Here is a 22713-nt window from a genome sequence, read left to right on the forward strand (position 1 = left end):
GCACGTATTTCACCCCTCCGTGCCACTGCTCATGCTACTTCCTCTACCCAAAATGTTTTCCTAAAGTCTTTCAGACCTCACCAGGCACAATTTCTCTCTTCTACTCTTTGTGATTCCAGAGCATCCTGTTCTAACGCTTTTATACACTTTTTGTTTATACACTTTTAAGACTGAATCACATTATAACTAGTTGTACACACATTTGTCTTCTCTAAAGATTATGACTATAAACCACATCAATTATTTCTGTACCTCTTCCCTTGATCTAAATGTAAAACACAGTGCTCCATAAATGTCTGTTGATTTAATGTTTTAGTATGAGTTTTCATAATTAGGTGGCAGTTATATCATTTTAACTACATTTTAGATTACTAGGATTAAATTAAATCACAAAGTATTCTACAATACACAGTTTGTACTCATAACCAATTCTTTGTAGAAAATCCATAAAGATTGTAATTGAGAAATGAAAAAAGTATTACTTCAATATCATTTAAACATTAAAACAAAGGATACCTCCCTAGATAATTACTGAGTCATGCCCTATCATTAAGTTTTCTTGCCAGAGTCAACAGTAATCAGAATACAGAGAACAAACTGAGGGTTGACGGGAGGGGCAGAGAAGAGGGGAAAATGGGTGATGGGCATTGAGGAGGCCACTTGTTGGGATGAGCAATGGGTGTTGTATGGAAGTGATGAATCATGGGAACCTACCCCCCAAACCAAGAGCACACTGTATGCACTGTATGTTAGCCAACTTGACAATAAATTATATTAAATAAATCATTTTTAAAAAGTAATTACAATATAAAAATAAATAATTTTAAAATGTAATCAGAATATAAACAGTTTTACCACTTTCAAAACAACACAAGTATAATTATTTAATAAGGTCTTCTAAATGATTATTCCAACATCAGTCCATCCAGATACATTCATAGAAAGTGCTAACCTCTTTTTCCCCGAGTACCATTCAATGAAGAACCAATGTAAAACAAGAGGAAGCATAGCCATAAATCCAAGATACAGCCAATCATAAAGTTCTGGAGACTCTGTGCAAGGCTGACAATATTTCTGTGCATTTGTTCTCTGTCCTCTTGGACACACCTACAAAATATAAAAACAATATTTTATGTACATATATTATTTTAGAACATTGATATCCCAAAGTCATTTCAGTTTAAACATGTTTACATGTACATCTTTTAGAAATAAGAAAGTTCCTAAGTAAAATTAAATCTATATTGTATTTGGTTTTAGTTGTATAACACCTAAAAAATTCCTTTTACTAAATTACTAAAACTTTAAATGATTAGTTAATAACACTATATAAAAATAATTGCAAAGAAAAGTTCTGGAGTTTTAATGTTAACTTACTGCCCAAGTCACTGTACTATATCATTAATAACAAGTAAAAGTTACTATAAAATTAAAAGATACTAAAAAAAAAATACTAACTGCAACTGTCAAAAATGACAATATGTTGACAGTATGACAAGACAAATAAGAATTTTATTAATGCCTCATATTTTTATAAATTTATGAGTATACTGAAGAAAAAAAGATTCTATGTATGCAAATACAAAAGCAAAAAGATTTTAGCAATGAAATAACACATTAAATGTTAAGACTTACCCCACATTCTCCATATATTTCAGTTGAGCCATTTTTAAATAATAGGGTCTTCCCACAGTAAAGTCCAAGGCATGCTGGTTGAATATCGACAGCTTTTTAAAAACAAATGCCAGTATAGTAACATCTTTTATGATTATAAAAAAAAGAGTAATAACAGCTGAAGCACGTACCAGAAATACCTCAACACAGTTCAATTAAAAAATGATACGCATTAGACAAAAGTCTTGATACGCTTATATTTAAACTTAACTTTCTCCTTTTACACTGTAACAATGCAGAAAGTTATACTGAAACTTTGATGTTAAGGCTATTCCTTATGATTAAGACCCCTCAGCCAGCTGAGTGGGATCTATCCCCAGAATTCAAAGCTTAACCCAAGGCGGGGACGGGGGGACACCAGGGTGGCTCAGTCAGTTAGGTGTCAGACTCCAGCTCAGGTCATGATCTTGCGGTTCGTGAGTTCAAGCCTCACGTCTGGCTCTGGGTTGACAGCTTGGAGCCTGGAGCGTGCTTCACATTCTGTGTCACCCTCTGTCTGCCCCTCCCCTGCTCACGCTCTGTCTCTTTCTCAAAAATAAAATAAAAAATAAACATTAAAAAAATTTTTTAAAACAGCTTAACCCGGTATGTCCCAATGGCTCCAAGAGCTACTCCCCCTTGATGAGATGGTCTAGACTTTTGCATTTCCATTTTTTAATCAGGAAACTAACAGACGATCACCACCCCACATTTGGCCCAGCCATAACAGTAAGTGTGCACATATTCACACACACGTCACCTTTCGTTCACACAAAATATCACCTTCATTCATAATAGAACACATTTTAATACCAGAAAAGCAGAAAATACATAACTTTGAAATAAAGGGCAGGCCTTTAAAATAAATAAATTTACCTTTAGGAAAAACCTTACAACATTGTCCTAACTTTTGTCATTTTTTTCGAGGACAGGTGAAAATCTCATCAAGGTTGTCACTGGGCCTCTCCCCAATATTTGGGAACAACTACCTTAGAATCTCTGATCTCAAGGCTTAGGGAAAATAAAAAGCAGGTCTTCTTTATAAAAAAAAAACAAAACAAAACAACAAAAACTCTGGGTCTACAGACTGTCTGTGACCTCATCAGCAGGAAGAAGTTATTAAAGGAGTTTTTTCATCAGAGACATCTGATTGCCTTTGTTCATTGACTTATTCATTCAATAAACATGCATTAAGTCACAGATTCCCTGGCTAGGGACTTCTAAAGATCCACAGAGCAACATAACAAGAGTCCCTGCCCTCAAAGAACCTAGAGCCTTGAGTAGAGTAAATCCAGAAGCGAAATCAATCAGTCAGTCAGAGAAAGACAAATACCATATGATTTCACTCATATGTGGACGTTAAGAAACACAACAGATGAACATAGGGGAAGGGAAGCAAAAATAAGATAAAACCAGAGAGGGAAACAAGCCATAAGAGACTCAATTATAGAGAACAGAGAGCTTCTGGAGGGGAGGTGGGTGATGGGCATTAAGGAGGGCACGTGTTATGATGAGTACCAGGTGTTATATGTAAGTGATAAATGACTGAATTCTACACCTGAAACCAATACTGCACTATATATTAAGGAATAAATCCTAAACACCTGTGGTCAAGTATGAATCAACTTGGAAAATAAGCATTTTATGACCATTGCAGGGGCTAAGGGCAGGTTCCCAAAATGTGCTACTTTGGCATACCAATTATTTGAAACAAATGTTACTTAAGAAACAAGGGGGCAAGGACACTCCGACCCTCTCTCCTGAAAGCAAGGAACAAACCTCCCATACGAAAAATATCCTTCTTATACTAAGCAAAAAGACATCCTTTATTATCAGTGATAATAAAGCTGCAGAAGTAAACCTTGTTATTTTACTAACCTACTACCTTGGCCCCAAAATCTGTTTTCCTTTACCCGTAAATTCCTTCCAAGTTTATTGTCTCTTTGTCTAAAACGTATAAGAACTCCCTGCCTTGGTCATTTCTTTAGGTTTCAATTTCATAATTGTTTCTCCATACACTTGTTATAAAACTGAGGTTTTTTTTCCTGTTAATCTGTCTCATGTGAGTTTAATCATTAGCCCAGCTGGAAAACCCTAAGGGTAGAGAAGAATTTTTCCTTCCTTTCACTATTCTTGAATAACCATTTCCCAAATTCTTCATGAATTCACTCTAGAGACTGCTTGGTCCACTATGTCCTTTCCCCTTTCAAATTCAAGTAGATTTGACTTTTTTCTCCTTGTGCTGAGAAACAATAGCAATAGCACAGACTAAAAGTCTGCCAACTTTAATGTCACTTTTATCACACTTACTTTTTTTAATCCATGGTCTTCTTTACCTTATTTGGCACTTTTTAACCAATTGTAATCACTATGTCCTAAATTACTAACAGACAAAAAATGAATTGTTTCAGATTTTTTGAGAAGACAGAATTAAAGAATGGAGGCTTCTTCCACGTGGATTTTGCACCTAGATGTTTTATAAATACATATGTATGTATTTCAAATCCAAGGCCTGAAAACCACTATGATTGACTGAAACCAACAACAGCTCATCACCCATCAAACAAAACCGCGGCTCCCCGTGTCCGTTCAATTGCCCCTCCCATCTCCTTTCCTGGAGGACGGCTAAGATTTTAAGACTTTTTTTTTTCCTTTTGCAACGGTCTTGCCGCTTTGTGAAGGGCCCTGTAAACTTAACGTCTGACGCTGAAGCGGGCGACAACAGTTAGGCAGCAATTAGCTTCAGCTTCCTTTAATGTTTTCTGGGCACTAACGCCCGCGCTTTAAATTCTTAAGTCAGCCATGAACGCTACACAAAGGAACTAAAACAAGGGCAGCGAAGTGACCTCCCGAACAACAAAGACCTGGCCTTTGCCCTGGCACACGGCCGGCATCCCCCAAGCGGCACGTCTCCTCTGCAGCCCGAGAGGGGCCGAGACCGTCCCGACCCCTGGAGGAGTCCCGGGCCCGCTCGAGGGCGGTGCGAGCAAGGGGCAAGGATGCACCGCTACCCGGAGGCCACCCGCAGGAGCAGAGCCCAGAGGCGCCAGCGAGGGTAAGAAGCAGGGACTAAGGCAAACGCTTTCCCGGACTTCGATGACCACTCACCCATTGGCCGCTTGCAGGTTTCCTTGAAGAAGCTCCGAAATCAGCCACCCGGCTCGCGGCGCCCGGACATCCGGGCCACAACAGCCAGGGCGGCCCCACCTCCTGGTAACCCGGGCGACCAACCCGAAGCCCCGCCCCGCCCCACCACGCCGAAGCCCCGCCTCGCCCCGCCACGCCGAAGCCCCGCCCCGCCCCACCACGCCGAAGCCCCGCCCCCTCGCGCTTCCTCGTCTCCGCTCTGAGGCCCCGCCCCCGAGGCGGCCGCACGTCCACCCTCTCTCGCGCGCGGAGTGCGCGGGTGGGCTCGAGGCTGGAAGCGCGTCCGGCGGTGACGTGGTGGAGCTCCTGGACGCTAGCGATGGAGAGAGCGCTGGCGGTGCCGCGGCTGCCGCCGCACGACCCGGGGACACCGGCGCTGTCGGTGGTGGACATGCACACGGGCGGCGAGCCCTTGCGCATCGTGCTGGCGGGGTGTCCGGAAGTGGTCGGCCCCACACTACTGGCCAAGCGGCGCTACATGCGCCAGCACCTTGACCACCTGCGACGACGGCTCATGTTCGAGCCACGCGGGCACCGGGACATGTACGGGGCTGTGTTGGTGCCTAGCGAGTTGCCGGACGCGCACCTGGGCGTCCTGTTCCTGCATAACGAGGGCTACAGCTCCATGTGCGGCCACGCAGTGCTGGCGCTGGGCCGCTTCGCAGTCGACTTCGGGCTGGTCCCCGCGCCCCCTGCCGCTGCCCGCGAGGCCCGCGTCAACATCCACTGCCCGTGCGGGCTGGTGGCCGCCTTCGTGGAATGTGAGGGCGGCCGCAGTCGCGGCCCTGTGCGCTTCCACAGCGTCCCGGCCTTCGCGCTGGCCACAGGTAAACGGGGACACCCTCCTAGCTCCGGGACGCAACTAACACCACTAACCGCCTCTCTGTCCTGGAACCCACGCATAGCAATTAACACACTCTCATGCCTTTGCAGTTAATAAAAAGGTAATTCCAAATCAAATGCGTGTCAGCCTTGCGGATTTGTGCGGTGTGTGCAATTCGATTATCCCGCAGATTTATTCATCTTGGTCTTGGGAGAGCCTTGAGGAGTACAGAATTCCGTATCTCCCTTACTCGGCGCCTCACTCCTCACTGTCAGGCATTCCTAGAGACTTCACAGTTGGGTAAGTCTCATAGGGTTAGAAAGAGCAAAGAACAGCCAATGTACCAGGGTTCATTGGCTCGTTAAGAATACACATATGAGACACATTATTACTCCCTGACAAGTTACTAAACCCTGTCTCCTTTTCCTCACCTGTACAAAGTGCCTTCTCCACTTCTTTGGAAAAGAATTAAATAACAACGAATGAATTAGGCAATTTACAAATCGGGAAGTTACAGATGTTGCTGCTCTTACTCTTGAAGAACAGGAACAGATGTTGCCTGGGGCCAAATCCTGACAACCCCTTAAAGCTATCTATGCAACCTTAATCAAATTACTAACCTCTCTGTGCCCCTATTTTTTCATTTGTTATCTCATTGAGTTTTGGGTGAAGATTAAATAAGAGTATGCAAGGTACTTAGCATTTAACAAGACATTTCTAGAGACAGAAGCCTGCAGAATATATAGGTTTGCTAGAGTTCTACAAGTGCTGAGCCTCTAAAAGGTTTTGGTGGGTTCCTTAGCACAGAGCCTAGTCATGTAAAACAGAGTGTGTGTAACTATAACCCTTACAAAGAGGGAGATCTCTCCAAAATAGTCATGACTGGAAGTGAGCTGAGAGCTAATTTAGTCCATTCAGGAATAGGGTTATCGCTTCCTTTCCTGTAAGTCTTCAGCGAATGCAAATCATTCTGTTAGATCTTAATCTTTCTTGAGGATTTGGATTCTAGATTAGCCTGATTATGGATGATACAGTAAGAGCCCAGGCATGAGCAGGTATTTGCCAGTCTGAGCAGCCGCAGGCAGTTGAAACACACAGGTTGATGAAGAATTCCTCTGGGGGAAATTTATGCCATTTTTGCCCTCTACAAGAGAATGGTATCACATCCTAATTGGGAGGGCACTTGAGACAGGTGGATGTTTAAGATTGTATCTCAAAAATCTCAGCAGTTTAAGTAGCTTGGCTATCCAGTTTCTCCCCAGGCAAACCCAGCACCAGATTAGAAGCACTCTAGAATTGTGGGAAATGACAGCTGGCAGCAAGTTCACCATCATTCGGGGCTGGTTGGGGCAGGACAGCCAATCTATAAGCACAACAGCTCCCAAGAGCATCACTGTGTGACTATACAATAATCAGTGGGCACTAATGGTCACTTTGAGTCATTAAAAAAATATGCTAAATTCTCTACTTTGAAAAATACAAAAAGGGTGGACAGGGTTCAAGATCACTGCTCTGCCCCTCCCCATCTTGATGACCTTGTGAAAGGGATTCAATGCCTCAAAGTCATGATCGGCAAAATGAAGATGACCACAGTACCCACCTTAGAGGACCACTGGGTTCTTTTTCACTCCCTTCAGCTAAAATGAAAACTGGTTTTTTAAGTGCTAGAACAGTAGGTAGTCAATTAATATTTGTAGAATAAGTAAATAAATGAAACTGAGAGAACATGCTGATTAGCAAATGTAAACATCCCCCTAATAGCCCTCTTCCCACTGGAAATGAACCTTTTGACCTTACTATCAACATTTATTATGTTCCTGATTTGTGCCAGGCACTCCCCACACATTATTGCATGGAATTCACAAAACAGTCCTTTCAGGGTGGAATTAGCAGTTCCATTTTACACACGAGGACACCAAAGCCACGCTTAGCTTTCCAGCCGTCCTTCATTTCCATCTACTTCCTCATTCTCTTTTCATTAAGTTTGACTTTTGTGTTGCACCAGCATCACGATAAAGACAAAAACTTTTTCATTCGTGTTTGCTTTTAAGTTCCGCAGGCATATTTGATTATCAACTTGCTCTGTTTTGACACATCACGTGTCAAAAGGGGCTCTGTGGGCTAGCCTGGAACTGAAGGCATACCAATATCTTTGTATGACTCAGTGTGCAAACTAAGGAATATAATAAACATTGTATTTTTCACAATGTCTGATTTTGAGACCCTACTCTGCCTTGTTGGATTTGCCTAGCCTCATCCCTCCACGTGGTGTCCCCTTTCCTGCTATATGTGTAGCAAAGTTTTCTTAGAAGAGCCAAGGCCTTGGAGAGGAGGGCCTTTTGGCCATCAGCCTGCACAAGTAACCAGCGAAGCATAATCTACCCCTGTCCATGTGGCTCCTGCCCCTGCTTCCCCTCCTTTTTGCTATCTCTATCACACCCTGTAGCCTCCCTGTATGCTGTGGGGAAGTCAACATGGGTCCTCTGCACTGAGGACCTGCTGCCTCTTTTCTCACTCCAGAGGAAACCAGGAGAAATATTTCCCCTTCAGAATACTGCTTTGCCAACAAACCTCTCTCCCCTGAGATCTTAGGTTTCCATAAAACCTGCTTTCTCCCCTGACATAAGCCTCCCCCAAAGGCAATGATCACCAAGCCAGAATGAACTGGGGAGGAGGAAGAGAGGAAAATACAAGAAGGGGTAAAACAGTTTTAGTATCTCCAAATATCATCCAGCTCCATTCCTTTGGAAATACCAATTTAGGATTTCAAACAACTGACCTTCGGGTGAAACTTTGGGTATGCCAGGGGCTTAGAATACTCAAAAACTCTGACACAAAAAGATACTGTAAACATCAGCAGTGATTCTAAAATGGATTTATTCTGAGTATTTGCAGGATGCTTTCATGAGATGAAAATACATAGATTTTCATCATGAGATGAAAATACATAGATTTTCATCATGAGATGAAAATACATAGATTTTCATCATGAGATGAAAATACATAGATTTTCATCATGAGATGAAAATACATAGATTTTCATCATGAGATGAAAATACATAGATTTTCATCATGAGATGAAAATACATAGATTTTCATCATGAGATGAAAATACATAGATTTTCATCATGAGATGAAAATACATAGATTTTCATCATGAGATGAAAATACATAGATTTTCATCATGAGATGAAAATACATAGATTTTCATCATGAGATGAAAATACATAGATTTTCATCATGAGATGAAAATACATAGATTTTCATCATGAGATGAAAATACATAGAATAAGCATATATAACTTAAATAGAAAAATCTCTTTTTTTCATTTTGTTTTGACATTACAGTTGAAGAAAGCCAGTTTGTGAATAGGATCCAAAATCCTATTTTAAACAATTTCTCATAGTATGAAAAGGGACTTACATTTTCCTTCATAGTTTTCACATGTTGATGTCCCAGAATTTCTGCTCTCTCTGCCTCTTTAAGGTTTCCTAGCAAAGATCCTCAGAGCAGTTATAAAGTAAGTGTACATGATTTAAGAAAAACATGGCACTAGATGTTCTAAAACTTATGCAAGCATTATCAAGTTAAAAATAGATGCACTTAATGATGCATAGGGGCACTTGTACCCCAATGTTTATAGCAGCACTTTCAACAACAGCCAAATTATGGAAAGAGCCTAAATGTCCATCAACTGACAGATGGATAAAGAAGATGTGATTTATATATATAATAAAATACTACTTGGCAATGAAAAATAATGAAATCTGGCCATTTGTAGCAACACGGATGGAACTGGAGAGTATTATGCTAAGTGAAATAAGTCAGGCAGAGAAAGATAGATACCATATGTTTTCACTCATATGTGGATCCTGAGAAACTTAAGACCAGGGGGAGAGGAAGGGGGGGGAAATGTTACAGAGAGGGAAGGAGGCAAACCATAAGAAGACTCTTAAAAACTGATGGGGGGCGGTGGAGAGGGGAAAGTGCATGATGGGCATTGAAGAGGGCACCTGCTGGGATGAGCACTGGGTGTTGTTTGGAAACCAATTTAACAATAAATTCTATATAAAAATAATAAATAAATAAATAAATAAATAAATAAATAAATAAATAAATAAAAGACATAGAACAAATAGATGCACTTAGCTAAAAATCTAATATTTATCTGATGCTTATTTTGAAAATAAATTTTTGTTTCATTCCTTTTTATGATAGGAAAAAGCACCCCTCCACCAAAACACACATATTAAAAATGCTGTGAACTGTTCCTGCCAAAATACTAAAAAACAAACTTCTTTTCAAACACATCTTTTTTAGATCTCTTAGTGGATGTTCCTGGTCGTGGAAAGATGGTGGTAGACATTGCATATGGCGGGGCGTTTTATGCATTTGTTAGTGCTGAAAAGGTAGGACTTGATGTTTGTTCTGCAAAGACAAGGGACCTTGTGGATGCAGCAAGTGCAGTGACGGAAGCAGTCAAAGCTCAGGTCAGTACAAACACTGCTTGCATAACAAATGCCTTCCTCTGTGGCACGGAGGGAGTATAAATTACGTCCCTATACAGAAAATTAAATATTTATATATTTAGGTTATTAGAAGTACTAAGAATAAGGTACTGGTTACAATCTTAGGCTCTCTAGCAAGACTATCTAGGAGTCCTAGTTTTGCCACTTGTGACTTTTGTAACCTTGAAAGAGTAACATAACCTTCCTGTCGTAAAAGGGGAATTATGAAATACCTGCTTCGTCGGGTGTTATAAGAATGAAGTAAGTTCGATACGTGTAAAGGACTTAGAATAGTACCTACCTATAATATATGTTCAATAAATAACTTTATATGCATACTAGTATAATTTGTGATTATTTACACATATAGGAAATGTATCAAATAGTATTTCACTAACTTGAAATGCATATGCTTTGCTATACGTGGTCATTCTGCAAAACTTAAAAATAATGTCAGTTATAGCTTACAAAATAGATTTCATTAAATCTGATCATTCTTTTATTTCACAGAGAACAGTAATTCCTAATTAGTGAATTTCTCCCATATTGCTAAGAAGTTACCTAAATAACTACTCAAGTCAGTCTAGTTTTGGCTTGGGAAAACTATTCTGATAAAATCAGCTTGGATGATAAATAAGTCTAGAATATTCTTTCATTTCTAGCATAAGCCTGCCATTTTACATTTAAAATTGGGACCTGTAAAAAAATAAAATAAAATAAAATAAAATTGGGACCTGTAAAACTCATATACAGTATTTGAATGTTTTAGCATATGAGAATTACTATTCTAAGGAAAAAAAAAATTTGTGAAAAAGTCTCTAATATTCTAATAATATTATGGGCCTATTTAACATACCTGAGACTTTAATAACATAATTTATAACTTAAACAAGATGAAAATATATACTGTATTCCTGTTCTAAATTGTCATTTTTCCAGGACTGTCAATACTAGTATCTAGAATTATTTTATCATAGCACCTTCTGAAGCTCTGAATTTATATCAATTTTCTTTTCACTAAGAATGAATGCGGAGCTGGATGCGGGGCTCGATCTCACAACCATGAGATCATGACCTGAGACAAAATCATGAGTCAGACACTTAACTGAGCTACCCAGGCACCACAAGACATAGTTTTCTTAATAAAAGGAGTAATTTTGAACTTCTCATTAAAGCTTTAACTTCTCTCCAAGGTGGCAAGGGGTGGCCTTTGAGGGAGGAGGGATTCTAAGAAAAATAGGAGAGAATCACATATGAGATGACCAACCATAGCATCATCTGTTAGTGTTAAATCAGGCATCGGAGCTACTTTCTGAATTGTTGACCATTCACGCTGCTGATGCAGATTTAGGGAAAGGCCATTTTGGTGGGGGCTGAAGTTAATAAAAATTCATCTTCATTTATTTTTTTTAAGTTTTTACTTAAATTCCTGTTAGTTAAAGCACGGTGTAATATTCATTGTATTATAAAGGTGTATCCATTCTTTTAACAAACATTTGCCAAGAACTTACTGAGTCGGACTATGCTAAGCTAGATGCTAGAGATTCGAAGGAAGAGCAAACCCACTTTTAAGGAGTGGGGGTCTAGTGGGGGGACCATATCTGTGAATAGTGTGATGTAATGGTGCTACAGGTTTGAAATCTAATAGGCATTAGAGAAACCAAGGAAAAGTTCAACTAGACCTCCTAAGAACAGAAAGCATTGCATGTTCGGGCCTGACCATCCTTTACCACTCAGGCGCCTGCTTCTCTGTGTATCTGCTGCTTCTTATAATACCAACTGCCTTCATCCTTTACAGTAGATCTTTTTTCTCATCCAACCATTTCTCTTACCTAATAGCTTCTGCATTGTTACAACGTTTGCTTGCTCGTGGCCTCTCTTCCAGGTCCTTGTCTCTGCCCATGGTAATAACTTCAGCTCTAGCTGTTTATTGTCTGATATTTCTACATTATCCCCTTCAAACTCCTGAGAGTGAGCATATGACTGACTGTCTTAGCTTCTCCTGTTTGAGCAAACATGGCCAGTCTGTGGATTAACCATCCTGGGGTCAGTATTTCAAAGAGTGTAGCATTTGGAGTGTGTGTGTATAAATAGAACTGTTCCTTTAGTAGAGGCTATCTGCAGGACAAATTCCTTAGAAAGGACTCAAAGAATGATAAGAACCGTAACTTCCAATAAAACTATTTGCATTCATCTACACAAAGACATCATTTACTGCCCTGACCCAAGAGGTATTTTAAAAATGACAAAGATTGAAAAGTTATGCCTAAGAGTGCCCCCTCTACATTACTTATTAAGATAAATTTGAATCAAAATATTTATTTTACTTGACAATTTTACATGATAATTTTTTGTTGTTGTTATTTTCAGTTTAAAATTAATCATCCTGAGAGTGAAGACCTTTCCTTTCTGTATGGAACTATATTAACAGATGGAAAAGACACTTACAGTGAGGAACCAACCACCAACATCTGTGTGTTTGCAGATGAACAGGTATTAAAACTGTAACGTTTGCCACAAAAGCCAGATTGTGTGGAACTGGAACACTGTGAATGCTCTTATCTTCATTTACTCTGAAACAGGTTGACAGAAGTCCTACTGGATCAGGAGTGACAGCTCGAATTGCCTTACAGTATCACAAAGGGCTTCTAGAACTGAACCAGACCAGAGCCTTTAAAAGTAGTACAACCGGCTCAGTATTCACAGGGAAGGCTGTCAGGGTAAGTAACACCCTTAGCTTCTTAATTGTAAGTGTGTGACTTTTGAAACTGAAGAGGCCTGAGTTCCCTGTTAGGGAAGGTTCTTCATTCAGCTCTCAGAAAAAAATTTTAGGGGCACCTGGGTGGCTCAGTCGGTTAAGTGTCCACCTTCGGCTCAGGTCATGGTCTCGCAGTTCATGACTTCAAGCCCCATATTGGGGTCTCTGCTGTCAGCGTGGAGAACCTGTTTAGATCCTCTGTCTCCCTCTCTCTGCCCCTCCCCTGCTCGTGCTCTGTCTCAAAAATAAACACACATTTAAAACAAAATTTTTTTTTAAATCAGGCCTATAAAAACTTCTGTTCAGCTAGGATATTGGTTCTCAAAGTGTGGTTTGGAATCCCTAGGGGCCCCCAAGTTCCTTCCTAAGGGTCCACAAGGTCAAAACTTAGCATGCACTAATACAAAGGCATTATTTGCTTTTCACTTTCATTGCCCCACGGGTGTATAGTGGAGCTCTCCAGAGGCCATATGATGGGTGACATCCCAGCTGACTGAATGCAAAAGCAGACATGCACATTGTCTTCAAGTCTATAGCTAATTTCACTATATGTTAATTTCCACGCTAAGCAGTTTATACGTACCATCTCATTTAATCCTCGTGAGAATCTTGGCAAGTCAGTACTGTTATTATCCTTTTTGAACAGATGATAAAATGGAGGATTCGAGAGGTTAGGTAATTTGCCAGAGGTCAAACAGTTAACGGATTATCAGAGCCAGACTCTGAATGTGGACCTCTCTGTGTAGACCGTGCCCTGTTAAGCACTACTGTATTGCTATTGGACAAAGCAAATTTTTAATGAGGCTTTTATTATAGCAGCTTTATAAAAAGATAATGAAACTACTGTGTCCTAATCTAATGATTGACATCTTATCATAAGAGTTAGTTATTCTCATGTTTAAAAATTAAGAAATAATAAAGATACTCGGTAGTTAACATTTGGAGTTCTTTCTTTATAGTTAGTAATCATACTTGGCAGGATATCTTCACTCACACCACATGCCTTCCCTCTCTGTCTGGGCTCTTCCAAGCTCTTAGGATGGTGCCTTCTCAGTCTCTTTCCCTGCCTCAGCTTCCTCTGCTCCCCAGCATTTCATCCTTAGTTTCCTTTTCATCTCATCTGCATTTTGATGCCACTGGGTAATTTTACCCACTTTGGAGGCCTCAACTCCCAACCACTCCACTGATGATCATTCCTGAACCTTCATCCCTCCCATGCCCACCACCGTGTGCCGGCCTCTCTCCTGAGTCTAACACTCATATTCCCAACTGTCCACCAAACTCATAGGGAAATGACAGTCCCAGAGATATGTCATCTTGTCAAAAAGTTCTTCCTTCCTTCCTAAATGTGCTCTTCCTGTCTCATTCTGTCTTGGTTAATGGGAGTATCTGCTTCACTTCCAAGTAGGAACTACACTCATGTTTAACTCATGTATACTCCTCACCTCCCATTTGTGAGTCCTCATGCCCGCCAGTTACACCTGCAAAGTATCTGTTATGTTCTTCTCCAGCCTCCCTAAAAACTACCCTAGTGACTCTAGAGTCCATCAATGAAAGAAGGTTACTCTGAAGAGGTTTCTAGGTTTCCAATTGCTTTCCTCTCTGATTTGTTTCCATTTTACAGGTTAACGTCTCTAAAACACAAAGCTGATCACGTCTCTCTCCTTAAAAACCTTCTATGACCTACAAGATGAACCCTGGGTTTTCTTTAAAATGATAAAAGTCAGGAATGTGACTTTTAGGCCAGACACAACAGAAGTGCAGTATTTTGATATTATACCCCTTTCATCTTTTCTCAGGAAGCAAAATGTGGGGATTTCAAAGCTGTTATAGTGGAAGTATCTGGGCAAGCCCATTATACAGGTACAGCAAGTTTTATAGTGGAAAATGATGACCCACTGAGGGATGGATTCCTTCTCAAGTGACTTCTGTGACTTTTCAGCACTCTTTCTGAATTATATGGAAAATGATATCCACATTGTACATGTAAGCCAAGTCCCATTCATTCTAAAATAGTATTTCTGTGACTAAATGTAATCATTATACCTCATATTTGCACATGTCATTGGTATAAATGTCACCTTTGTCAGCTTACAAAATGCTGAAAATTCAGAATGTTTTTCTAGTCATTAACCTATCAGGTAAAATTACTACCTTAGTCCTTATTAGTCTTAAAATGTTATTCTCTGCTAGTTACTACAGTATGTTGTTTTAGATGCTCGTTGGATAATAATAGCTTGAATTGTAGCCCTCATAACAATGCCTCTTACAAGTTCATTGTTTTAGTCTTCCAGTTTTTGAGTAAAATAATATCCTCCCTCCGAGCAGGATGTAAGGGAGGTGGATTATTATAAGGTACTCAGCACTTAGCATACATAGCCTGGGAAGCATTGGGATGGGTCAGCTTCTTCGGGCAGATGTTATAGCTGCTGCCAGGATGTTCTCTCTATTGCAAAGGCCTGCTCCTACAGCGAGGTGGGTGAAGTGCCATAAGCTGATGTGAGAAGACCAATAATCAGACTTTGGCTGTATCGTTAAGGTTCTTATAAGAGGGGTTGTTTACTGCATTATAAACACAGTGGAAATCAATGAATCATTTCATACTCTACCAATTAAATGCCAGGTAGATTTAAAACCTGAAAGAAATGTTAACTATTAATTCTTGCTAGTTACTTGTCTGTGAGCCTGTTAAAAATAAAATTTGATCATTTTCAGTCACTATAAAATGAAGTATGTCGGGGCGCCTGGGTGGCTCAGTCGGTTAAGCGGCCGACCTCGGCTCAGGTCATGATCTCGCGGTCCGTGGGTTCGAGCCCCGCGTCGGGCTCTGTGCTGACAGCTCAGAGCCTGGAGCCTGTTTCGGATTCTGTGTCTCCCTCTCTCTCACCCTCCCCCGTTCATGCTCTGTCTCTCTCTGTCTCAAAAATAAATAAACGTTAAAAAAATTAAAAAAAAAATAAAATGAAGTATGAAAGACTTATTCAATATGTGATGCTCTCAACATTCAGTAGAGTCCTGTGAGATAAGCAATAGTATATATATATATTTTTTCTGAGCATACAGAAACTGAAGTGATTACTTTTAAGTGGTTTGTCATCGGGTTAAGTCTGTGATTGAATTACTTGACCAAAATGAAGGCTTCATAGCTTTATAACTTTATAGTTAATTTTCTTAACTTCCCTATTATACAAAAACTAATGTTTTCTACTCATCTCCTATAAAATTCTGTGGTAAAAGAATCACTTACCTTCAAAACATGACACCATCACTAGCTTACTATGACCAAGAAATTTTCTACACATTAAAGAGATTAGCTGTACTTTCTTTTTAAAATGAAAATAGAACTACTATTCTCTCTCCAAATTTCACAAGTCACATTAACTTGAAAAAGATACATACATTGTTTAAAAGTTATACCTTACAGCATTTTGTAATGTGCCACACCCGTATCCTCTAATGAAGTCCAGCATGAAATGCATATTGTCCTATAGCTACCAAGAGTGGGGAGTATTTTATCACTGACATTGTTTAAATTGTCAGCACTTGGTGATGACAAAAAGCAGACTGACTTTAGTGGATTTTATTATTGTTTTAAAATTCTCAGGGCACCTGGATGGCTCAGTTAAGCATCTGACTCATGATTTTGACTCAGATCATGATCTCATGGTCATGAGACTGAGCCCTGCATCGGGCTCCATGCTGGATGTGAAGCCTAAGATTCTCTCTCCCCCTCTCTCTCTACTCCTCATCCTCGCGCTCTCTTTTTGTTTCAAATTTTTTAATGTTTATTTTTGAGAAAGAGAGACAGAGTGCGAGTGGGGGAGGGGCAGAGGAGGGAGACACAGAATCCAAAGCAGGCTCCAGGCTCTGAGCTGTCAACACAGAGCCTGACGCACACAAACCGTGAGATCATGACCTGAGCTGAAGTCGGGCACGTAGCCGACTGAACCACCTAGGTGCCCCACTCCCTCTCTCTTTCTAAAAAAAATAAAAAATAAAAAATAAAATTCTCTACAGACAAAGCACACTCCCTTATCAACTGCATCACGATGGACCACTCCCTCTGCCCCACCCATGGAATACCACTGTTTCTATCACATTAATATACCAATGGTCCTCAACGATAGTTCAACTTGCGATTTTTCGTTTACGATGGTGGGAAAATGATACACATTCAGAAGAAACCGGACTTTGAATTTGCATCTTTTCCTGGGCTCCATATATGTGGCACCACACTCTCGTGTGACGCTGAGTGGCCGAAGTGAGCCACAGCCACAGTGAGTCAGCCGTGCGGTCATGAGGGTCAACAGTGGAACGCTGACAAACATTCTGTACCCATACTGCCATTCTGGTTTTCCCTTTCAGTACATCATTCAATACACTACATGATCTATTCAACACTTGATTATAGAATAGGTTTTGCGATTTGGCACACAGCAGGCTAATGTAAGTGTTCTGGGCATGTGACAGTTAGGCTAGGCTAAGCTCTGATGTTCGGTGGGTTAGGTGTATTAAATGCATTTTGACTTACGGTATTGCCACTCATGATGGGTTTATTGGGATGTAACCCTATTGTAAGTAGAAGATCTGTATATGAGGGAAATACAAGCCAGACATGTTAAATAACTCCCCTAAGGCCACATTAAAGGCTGGGAATCTAGGACTTCTGACTCCAAGTCGAGTATTTCCCTCCTATACTTCCTCCATTTCTAAGATAATACAGCCAGAATTTGCTCTGGAATAGAGGACGTTAATAAAATGTTATATTTCTTGAACATTAAAAAATAGTGCCTATATCTTCCTAAATTCGATTCCAAGCCACAGCCTCACCCTTGAAGTAATATTTATCCCTTCTGCACTTCACTGTCTCTCTTGGAGTCGACACTAGGGAAATTAACTGCCCCCTCCCACACCTCCATGTATCTAACCAGTCACAAGCCCCAGTGAGTCTAACTTCTATATATGCCTACAATTATCCTTTCCCACCGTTGGTAAGGGTCTTGGAACCTCCCTCAAGCAACCACCTTTCCCTCACTGATCTCATAGCTCTAAGTACTTAAATATGCTCATCATAAACAAAACGAAACAAACATCCTTTGTCTGCCTTACCTCTCTAGCTTGCCATGACCCCTGTTTCCTTATCTTTGTAGTCAAATTCCTAAATTCCTGATTCTGTGCACATTGGTTACATTTTCTCGTCATCCATTTGTTATTTGACTGTTGCCATCTGGTTTTTACTTCATTATTCACTGGAAATTATCCTTGATCTAACTGTTAAGTCTACCAGTCACCCGAGGGTTCATGCAACCCGAGGCGGATACCCATTCTTGCTCCTGGCAGGCAAGTGTGGTTCATTGTAGAGCAAGAACCTCCATTCCCCTGGTGCTGGGTCAGCCACAGAGCCACTTACTGAAGTTCTCAAGGTCACTAAGTTAGTACCCAGTCCTCATTAGTACTAACCCTAACCCCTAACCCTAACCATAGCCCCACCAGGTGTTGCAATTGCGTGGGCCCAGGTCCATCTTCTCTTCACCATGAAATTGCACTGAGTTTTGCTCCAAGTCCTCTAGACTCCATAAAAATAGGGACATCCTTCTCTTTAACTCTTAAAATCCACAAATTCCATAACATCCCTCCGTAGAACCATGTTTCTCATACTTCAAGGTGGGTATGAATTACCTGGGGATCTTAAGTTGCAGATTCTCATTTATTAGGCAGGCGTGGGGCAGTTCTAGCAAGCTCCCAGGTGAGGCTGATGCTACGGTGGCTGAGTAACAAAACTGTTTCACCGACCTATTCAATTACCCATTTGGGTCCAGGCTTTACAAGTTTGAGCCTCCCCTACCTGCCAACTTCTCCTTTTAGCTCTAAAATACAAAAGAAGCCTGTTAGCTCCCCACCTAGCAGTAACCTCATGGTCACAGCAGCTTTCCTGAGAAGAAGCTGAGATTACCTTGTTTTGAAAAGCAAATCAAAACGAAAACCACAAGCTCAAGACTTCTGACTTCTCAACTGGCCAGTATGCCTCATTTAGATATTTCACTCACCTGCCTGGCCTTTCACCCTTTCCCTGCTTCTTAATTTTTTCTACTCCCTAGCATTCCACCCATTGGCTCTTTTCTCTCTTCACTCAACACCCTGTCCGTAGTCATCACATTCATGCCGGTGGTTTTCTCTCTTGTAAAGAGAGGCTGACAACTTCCAAATCTCTAAATCCTCAGGTCCAGAGCCATACCACTACCTGATGGACAAGTCAGATTCCTCTGCCCCCTATAATGTGCCCCTCCTCCTGTGTTCTCCACCTTAATTAATGGTACCACCATCCATCGAGCCAGGAACTTGCGATTTATCCTTGGCTCCTTGTTCACGCCATTCTGTCCTGTCTGTTGATGCTCCGGAGGTGGATGTGAGTGGATTCGGCTGGCATCATTCCCTCCCCTTTGCTTTATCAGCAACACTCACCTTTTCCTGTGGAAAACTATCCATCCCCTGCATTGTAGCCTTGCTTGGACTTCCAGGCAGAGGGTACTCCATCAGACTCTCTCTCCCTGGACCTGAGACCTTGAGAGAAACGACATAAAGTCTGAAACACGGCTGAAGTGGACTTATTCCAGTAGTGATCACCCTCAATTAGTTTCTGCACCTCTACCTGCCATCTCTGCCCTGACTTCCCTCAGATTATCCTTTTATAATTTGAACTCCCTCTATCCTTTCAATAAACCCCTTTTTTGCTTAGGTGAGACAATGCTCTGTTTGTATTGTTTACATCCAAAGACCCTACCTCCTTACAATCTCTTCGCCCTCTCCACTATGCCTTTATTCAGACCCTTTTCATTTCTCCCCTGGGAGAATGCCTTTTCTTACAATGCCTCTTCTTAACTGGTCTCCTGGTTGCCAAATTCTCCTACGGTCACTCAAAAATAGGTTTTGTGTATCTAACAATTTTCCAAAGTGCTAAGTGTTAGGGATCTAATAACACGCCAAACAAGGTTCGAGTCTTCACAAAGCCGACAGCCTATAGCGAGAGGCAGGTAGTGATTAATCACAACAATATAATTATAGACAGTGCTGATATGCTTCAAGCCAAGGAAGGCTTCTCCCGAGAGATGAGGTTAACATGCGCGGGGAGATGGGGATGCGAGGGCATTGGGGGAAGGCGAGGGAACGGGCTTTCTAGACAGAGGGGATAGCAAGTGCAGATGACCTAAGAAGGGAGGCTTAAGAAGCTCGCAAAAGGCCAGTGTGACTAGACTGGAGCGACAAAAAGGAAAGTGGCCCCAAATGAGACCAGAAAGGGAGCAGATGTCAACTCATGCAGGGCCTCGTAGGAAACATTAAGGATTGGGGTCCTTATCCTAAATTAAAAGGAGAAAGCCGTAGAGGGGTTTACATAAGTGAATGGCATGATCAAATTTATTTTGTTTAAAAAGGCATCTGGTTTGCAGTGTAGCGTAGAGGCTGGACGTGCGGAGACCTGTCCGGTGGGTGGCCGTGGTAGCTCAAAGAAGAGAACGAAAGCTGAGATTCAGGTGGAGGAGGAAGTGATGGAGGAAGCGAATGGAAACAAAGACACTTAACAAGTAAAATCCCTAGGTCTTGGGGGTCAATTGTACATGGGCTGGTGGTGAGGAAGAGGGATTAGCCTAGAATCCTAAATTTTCGGTTTATAAGCTACATGGGAGGTAGTGCCATTTTCTGAGACACAGAATGGAGAGGACCGAGGGATTTTAGGAAAAGTGGGAGGAAGACCATGAAGTCCACTTGGGTCACGCGGAGTTTGAGGTGATTTGGCACATCAAGGGGAGCTGCCAAATAACTGGATACAGGGCTGGAGGCTGGAGATTCAATGTGGATTACGAACATTGGGCTTTCAAAGCTCTGGGTGTGGGTGAGAGGAGGAAGTGCAGAGCTGCTGAGGACTGGGCCCCGATGGACTCTAGCATTTAGACCAGATGATGGGGGTGAACGGGAGAGGCCACTGAGGCAACCGAGGGAGGAGGAAAACCAGGAGCGTGTGAGGTCATTCTTGTCTTTCTGAACATACCTGACCCTGGCCTACCCTTCAATGGCGAGTGCCGTTACCCCATCTCCCCCTGATGAAGTTCAATCTCTATAACATGGCATGCGAGGCCTTCATAAGAGGGTTGCAGTCAACTTTTATCATTTATCATTTTATCATTTCTCTCTCCACTCCCTACCCTCAGTCACCAGTACCCAAGAGTCAAGTAACTTACGCACTTATCTCCAGACTTAACACATGAATTTCAAAGGCCCTTCTCTGTCTTCTCATTTTGGAGAGTCCGATGTCACTGCTCGTGTGAAGTCTTCATCAGCTACCCTAGGAATAATCACCTCCATAGAATTTCATTATATTTTTTAACAACACGTACAATACTGTAACATATTTGGGTTTGCCTAAAACTGTAAGGTTCTTTGGGCTGAGATCCTTATTTGTTGTTTCTGAATACCTAGCACAGAGAAGATCTGCTAAATAAACTACTATATAGCTTTGTTTTAATTCAGTGGTTCTCAGTTGTGGTCATCCCCCCCCCCCAACCCCCCAGGGACATTTTTAATTGTCACTACTGGCATGTTGTGGGCAGAGGCGAGAGTTACTGTTAAACATCCTATAATGAATTCCTATGATGCATTTGTTTACCACCTTAAATAAACTTCTATTTATACTGTAAATTTCCAGTAAGATATTTTTCCTCATTGAAATAAGCATCCGAAGCACTAATATCATTGATTCCAAGATCTGCAAGTGCACTGGTCATTCTTTAGAGCAGTGTTTCTCAACTGTGGGTCAGAATCACTCGCGGGGCATATGGCCGGGCCCCACCTCCAGAGTTCAGATTCAGTATACTGGGGGCAGAGCCTGGGAATCTGCATTTCTGACAAGGTCCCAGGTGGGGCTAATGCAGCGGGTCTAGGGTCCACACTTTGCAAACCATGGTTTTAGAGAACCTAAGGGTTTATCACATTTTCCCCCATTAGAGGCCATGCCCAGAAACTTGAGATGCAGCTTCCCTGGGCAGGCAGGACCTTTCAGTTCTCCATCTCCCAGCCACAAACCTGGAGCTGCGACAGCGGTGACTCCCTGGCTGGTAGCACTTCCTACACACCACATTCCAGAGAACTGAGGAAGGCCGCCAAGAGGGCAAGGAACTCATTGGTCTCCACTCTCCACCCAACGCTGCCACACACGTGTGAACCACTTATGGTCCCGAGGTCTGCGCCCTTGAAAACAAGATGGCCTGCTGTCTCCCGAGATCCATATTCTAGCTCCTCACAGCACCTATATCAGAATTACCTGTGGCGTGTAGATTCACAGGCCCATCCTCAATAATTCTGGGAGTCATCCATAAACATGCGTTTTAATAAGCTCACCACCTCAGTGGTTCTCAAAGTGTGTTCCTCAAACCAGCAACATCATCACTACCTATTAACTTGTTGGAAATGCAAATTCTGGGACCGGACCCCACACCTACTGAATCTGAAACCGGGGTTGGGTCCGGTCACTTGTGTTTTAATGAGCCCTCTAGGTGATTCTGTTGCATGTTCAAGTTTGAGAACACCCTGGTTCACATTATTCGGCCCCCGAGGCTTAAGATCTCCAGATCTGGACCGTTTTTCACCTTAGGTTCTAGGTCCCTTACTTGCATGTGCCAAAAACATCAACAGGAAGCAGTGTCCCCGGCAAAGGCCTTCCTGTAGGACACTTGTATCCGACAAGAGAGTTCAAGAGTGAACCCTTGTTGAATTTGGCCATTTATATGAGGGCCCGTCCCGCTTCACCTGGCCCTCGTATAAATGAAGTCCC

The 22713-nt window shown here is 41.7% G+C and overlaps 2 protein-coding genes and 1 long non-coding RNA gene across 5 annotated transcripts in view; 1 reads left to right on the forward strand and 2 right to left on the reverse strand.

The window, feature by feature from the left end:
- JKAMP (JNK1/MAPK8 associated membrane protein) overlaps positions 1–4878 on the reverse strand; it is a 29952-nt gene extending 25074 nt beyond the window's left edge. The window contains exons 1-3 of one of the 2 annotated variants that reach the window (XM_025918926.2): positions 4762–4878; positions 1636–1709; positions 953–1107 (exon numbers count right to left, since the gene is read on the reverse strand). In XM_025918926.2, coding sequence (XP_025774711.1) covers positions 953–1107; positions 1636–1709; positions 4762–4765 — 233 coding nt within the window. In that variant the 5' untranslated portion in view covers positions 4766–4878. Of the gene's footprint in view, positions 1–952; positions 1108–1635; positions 1728–4761 lie in introns of both variants that reach the window. The other variant, XM_025918925.2, reaches the window with a different exon arrangement.
- A 131-nt stretch (positions 4879–5009) lies between these two features.
- L3HYPDH (trans-L-3-hydroxyproline dehydratase) lies at positions 5010–15616 on the forward strand. Its single transcript, XM_025919807.2, has 5 exons — positions 5010–5627; positions 9945–10114; positions 12503–12625; positions 12715–12852; positions 14690–15616. The coding sequence occupies exons 1-5, from the start codon at positions 5120–5122 to the stop codon at positions 14813–14815; spliced, it is 1065 nt and encodes a 354-aa protein (XP_025775592.2). The 5' UTR covers positions 5010–5119; the 3' UTR covers positions 14816–15616.
- Positions 13823–22682, reverse strand: LOC147579929 (uncharacterized). 2 transcript variants are annotated; one of them, XR_015252336.1, is made up of 4 exons: positions 22550–22682; positions 21125–21228; positions 19353–19451; positions 13823–15384 (listed from the first exon to the last, which is right to left on the reverse strand). It is a non-coding gene; the product is annotated as an uncharacterized LOC147579929 (long non-coding RNA). The 2 variants fall into 2 exon arrangements; XR_015252335.1 differs by having other exon boundaries at positions 21125–22682.
- Between the last annotated feature and the right edge of the window lie 31 nt (positions 22683–22713).

The sequence above is a fragment of the Puma concolor genome, chromosome B3 (genome assembly GCF_028749965.1).
Source record: "Puma concolor isolate L17-30 chromosome B3, mPumCon1.1.hap2, whole genome shotgun sequence".
NCBI lineage: Eukaryota > Metazoa > Chordata > Mammalia > Carnivora > Felidae > Puma > Puma concolor.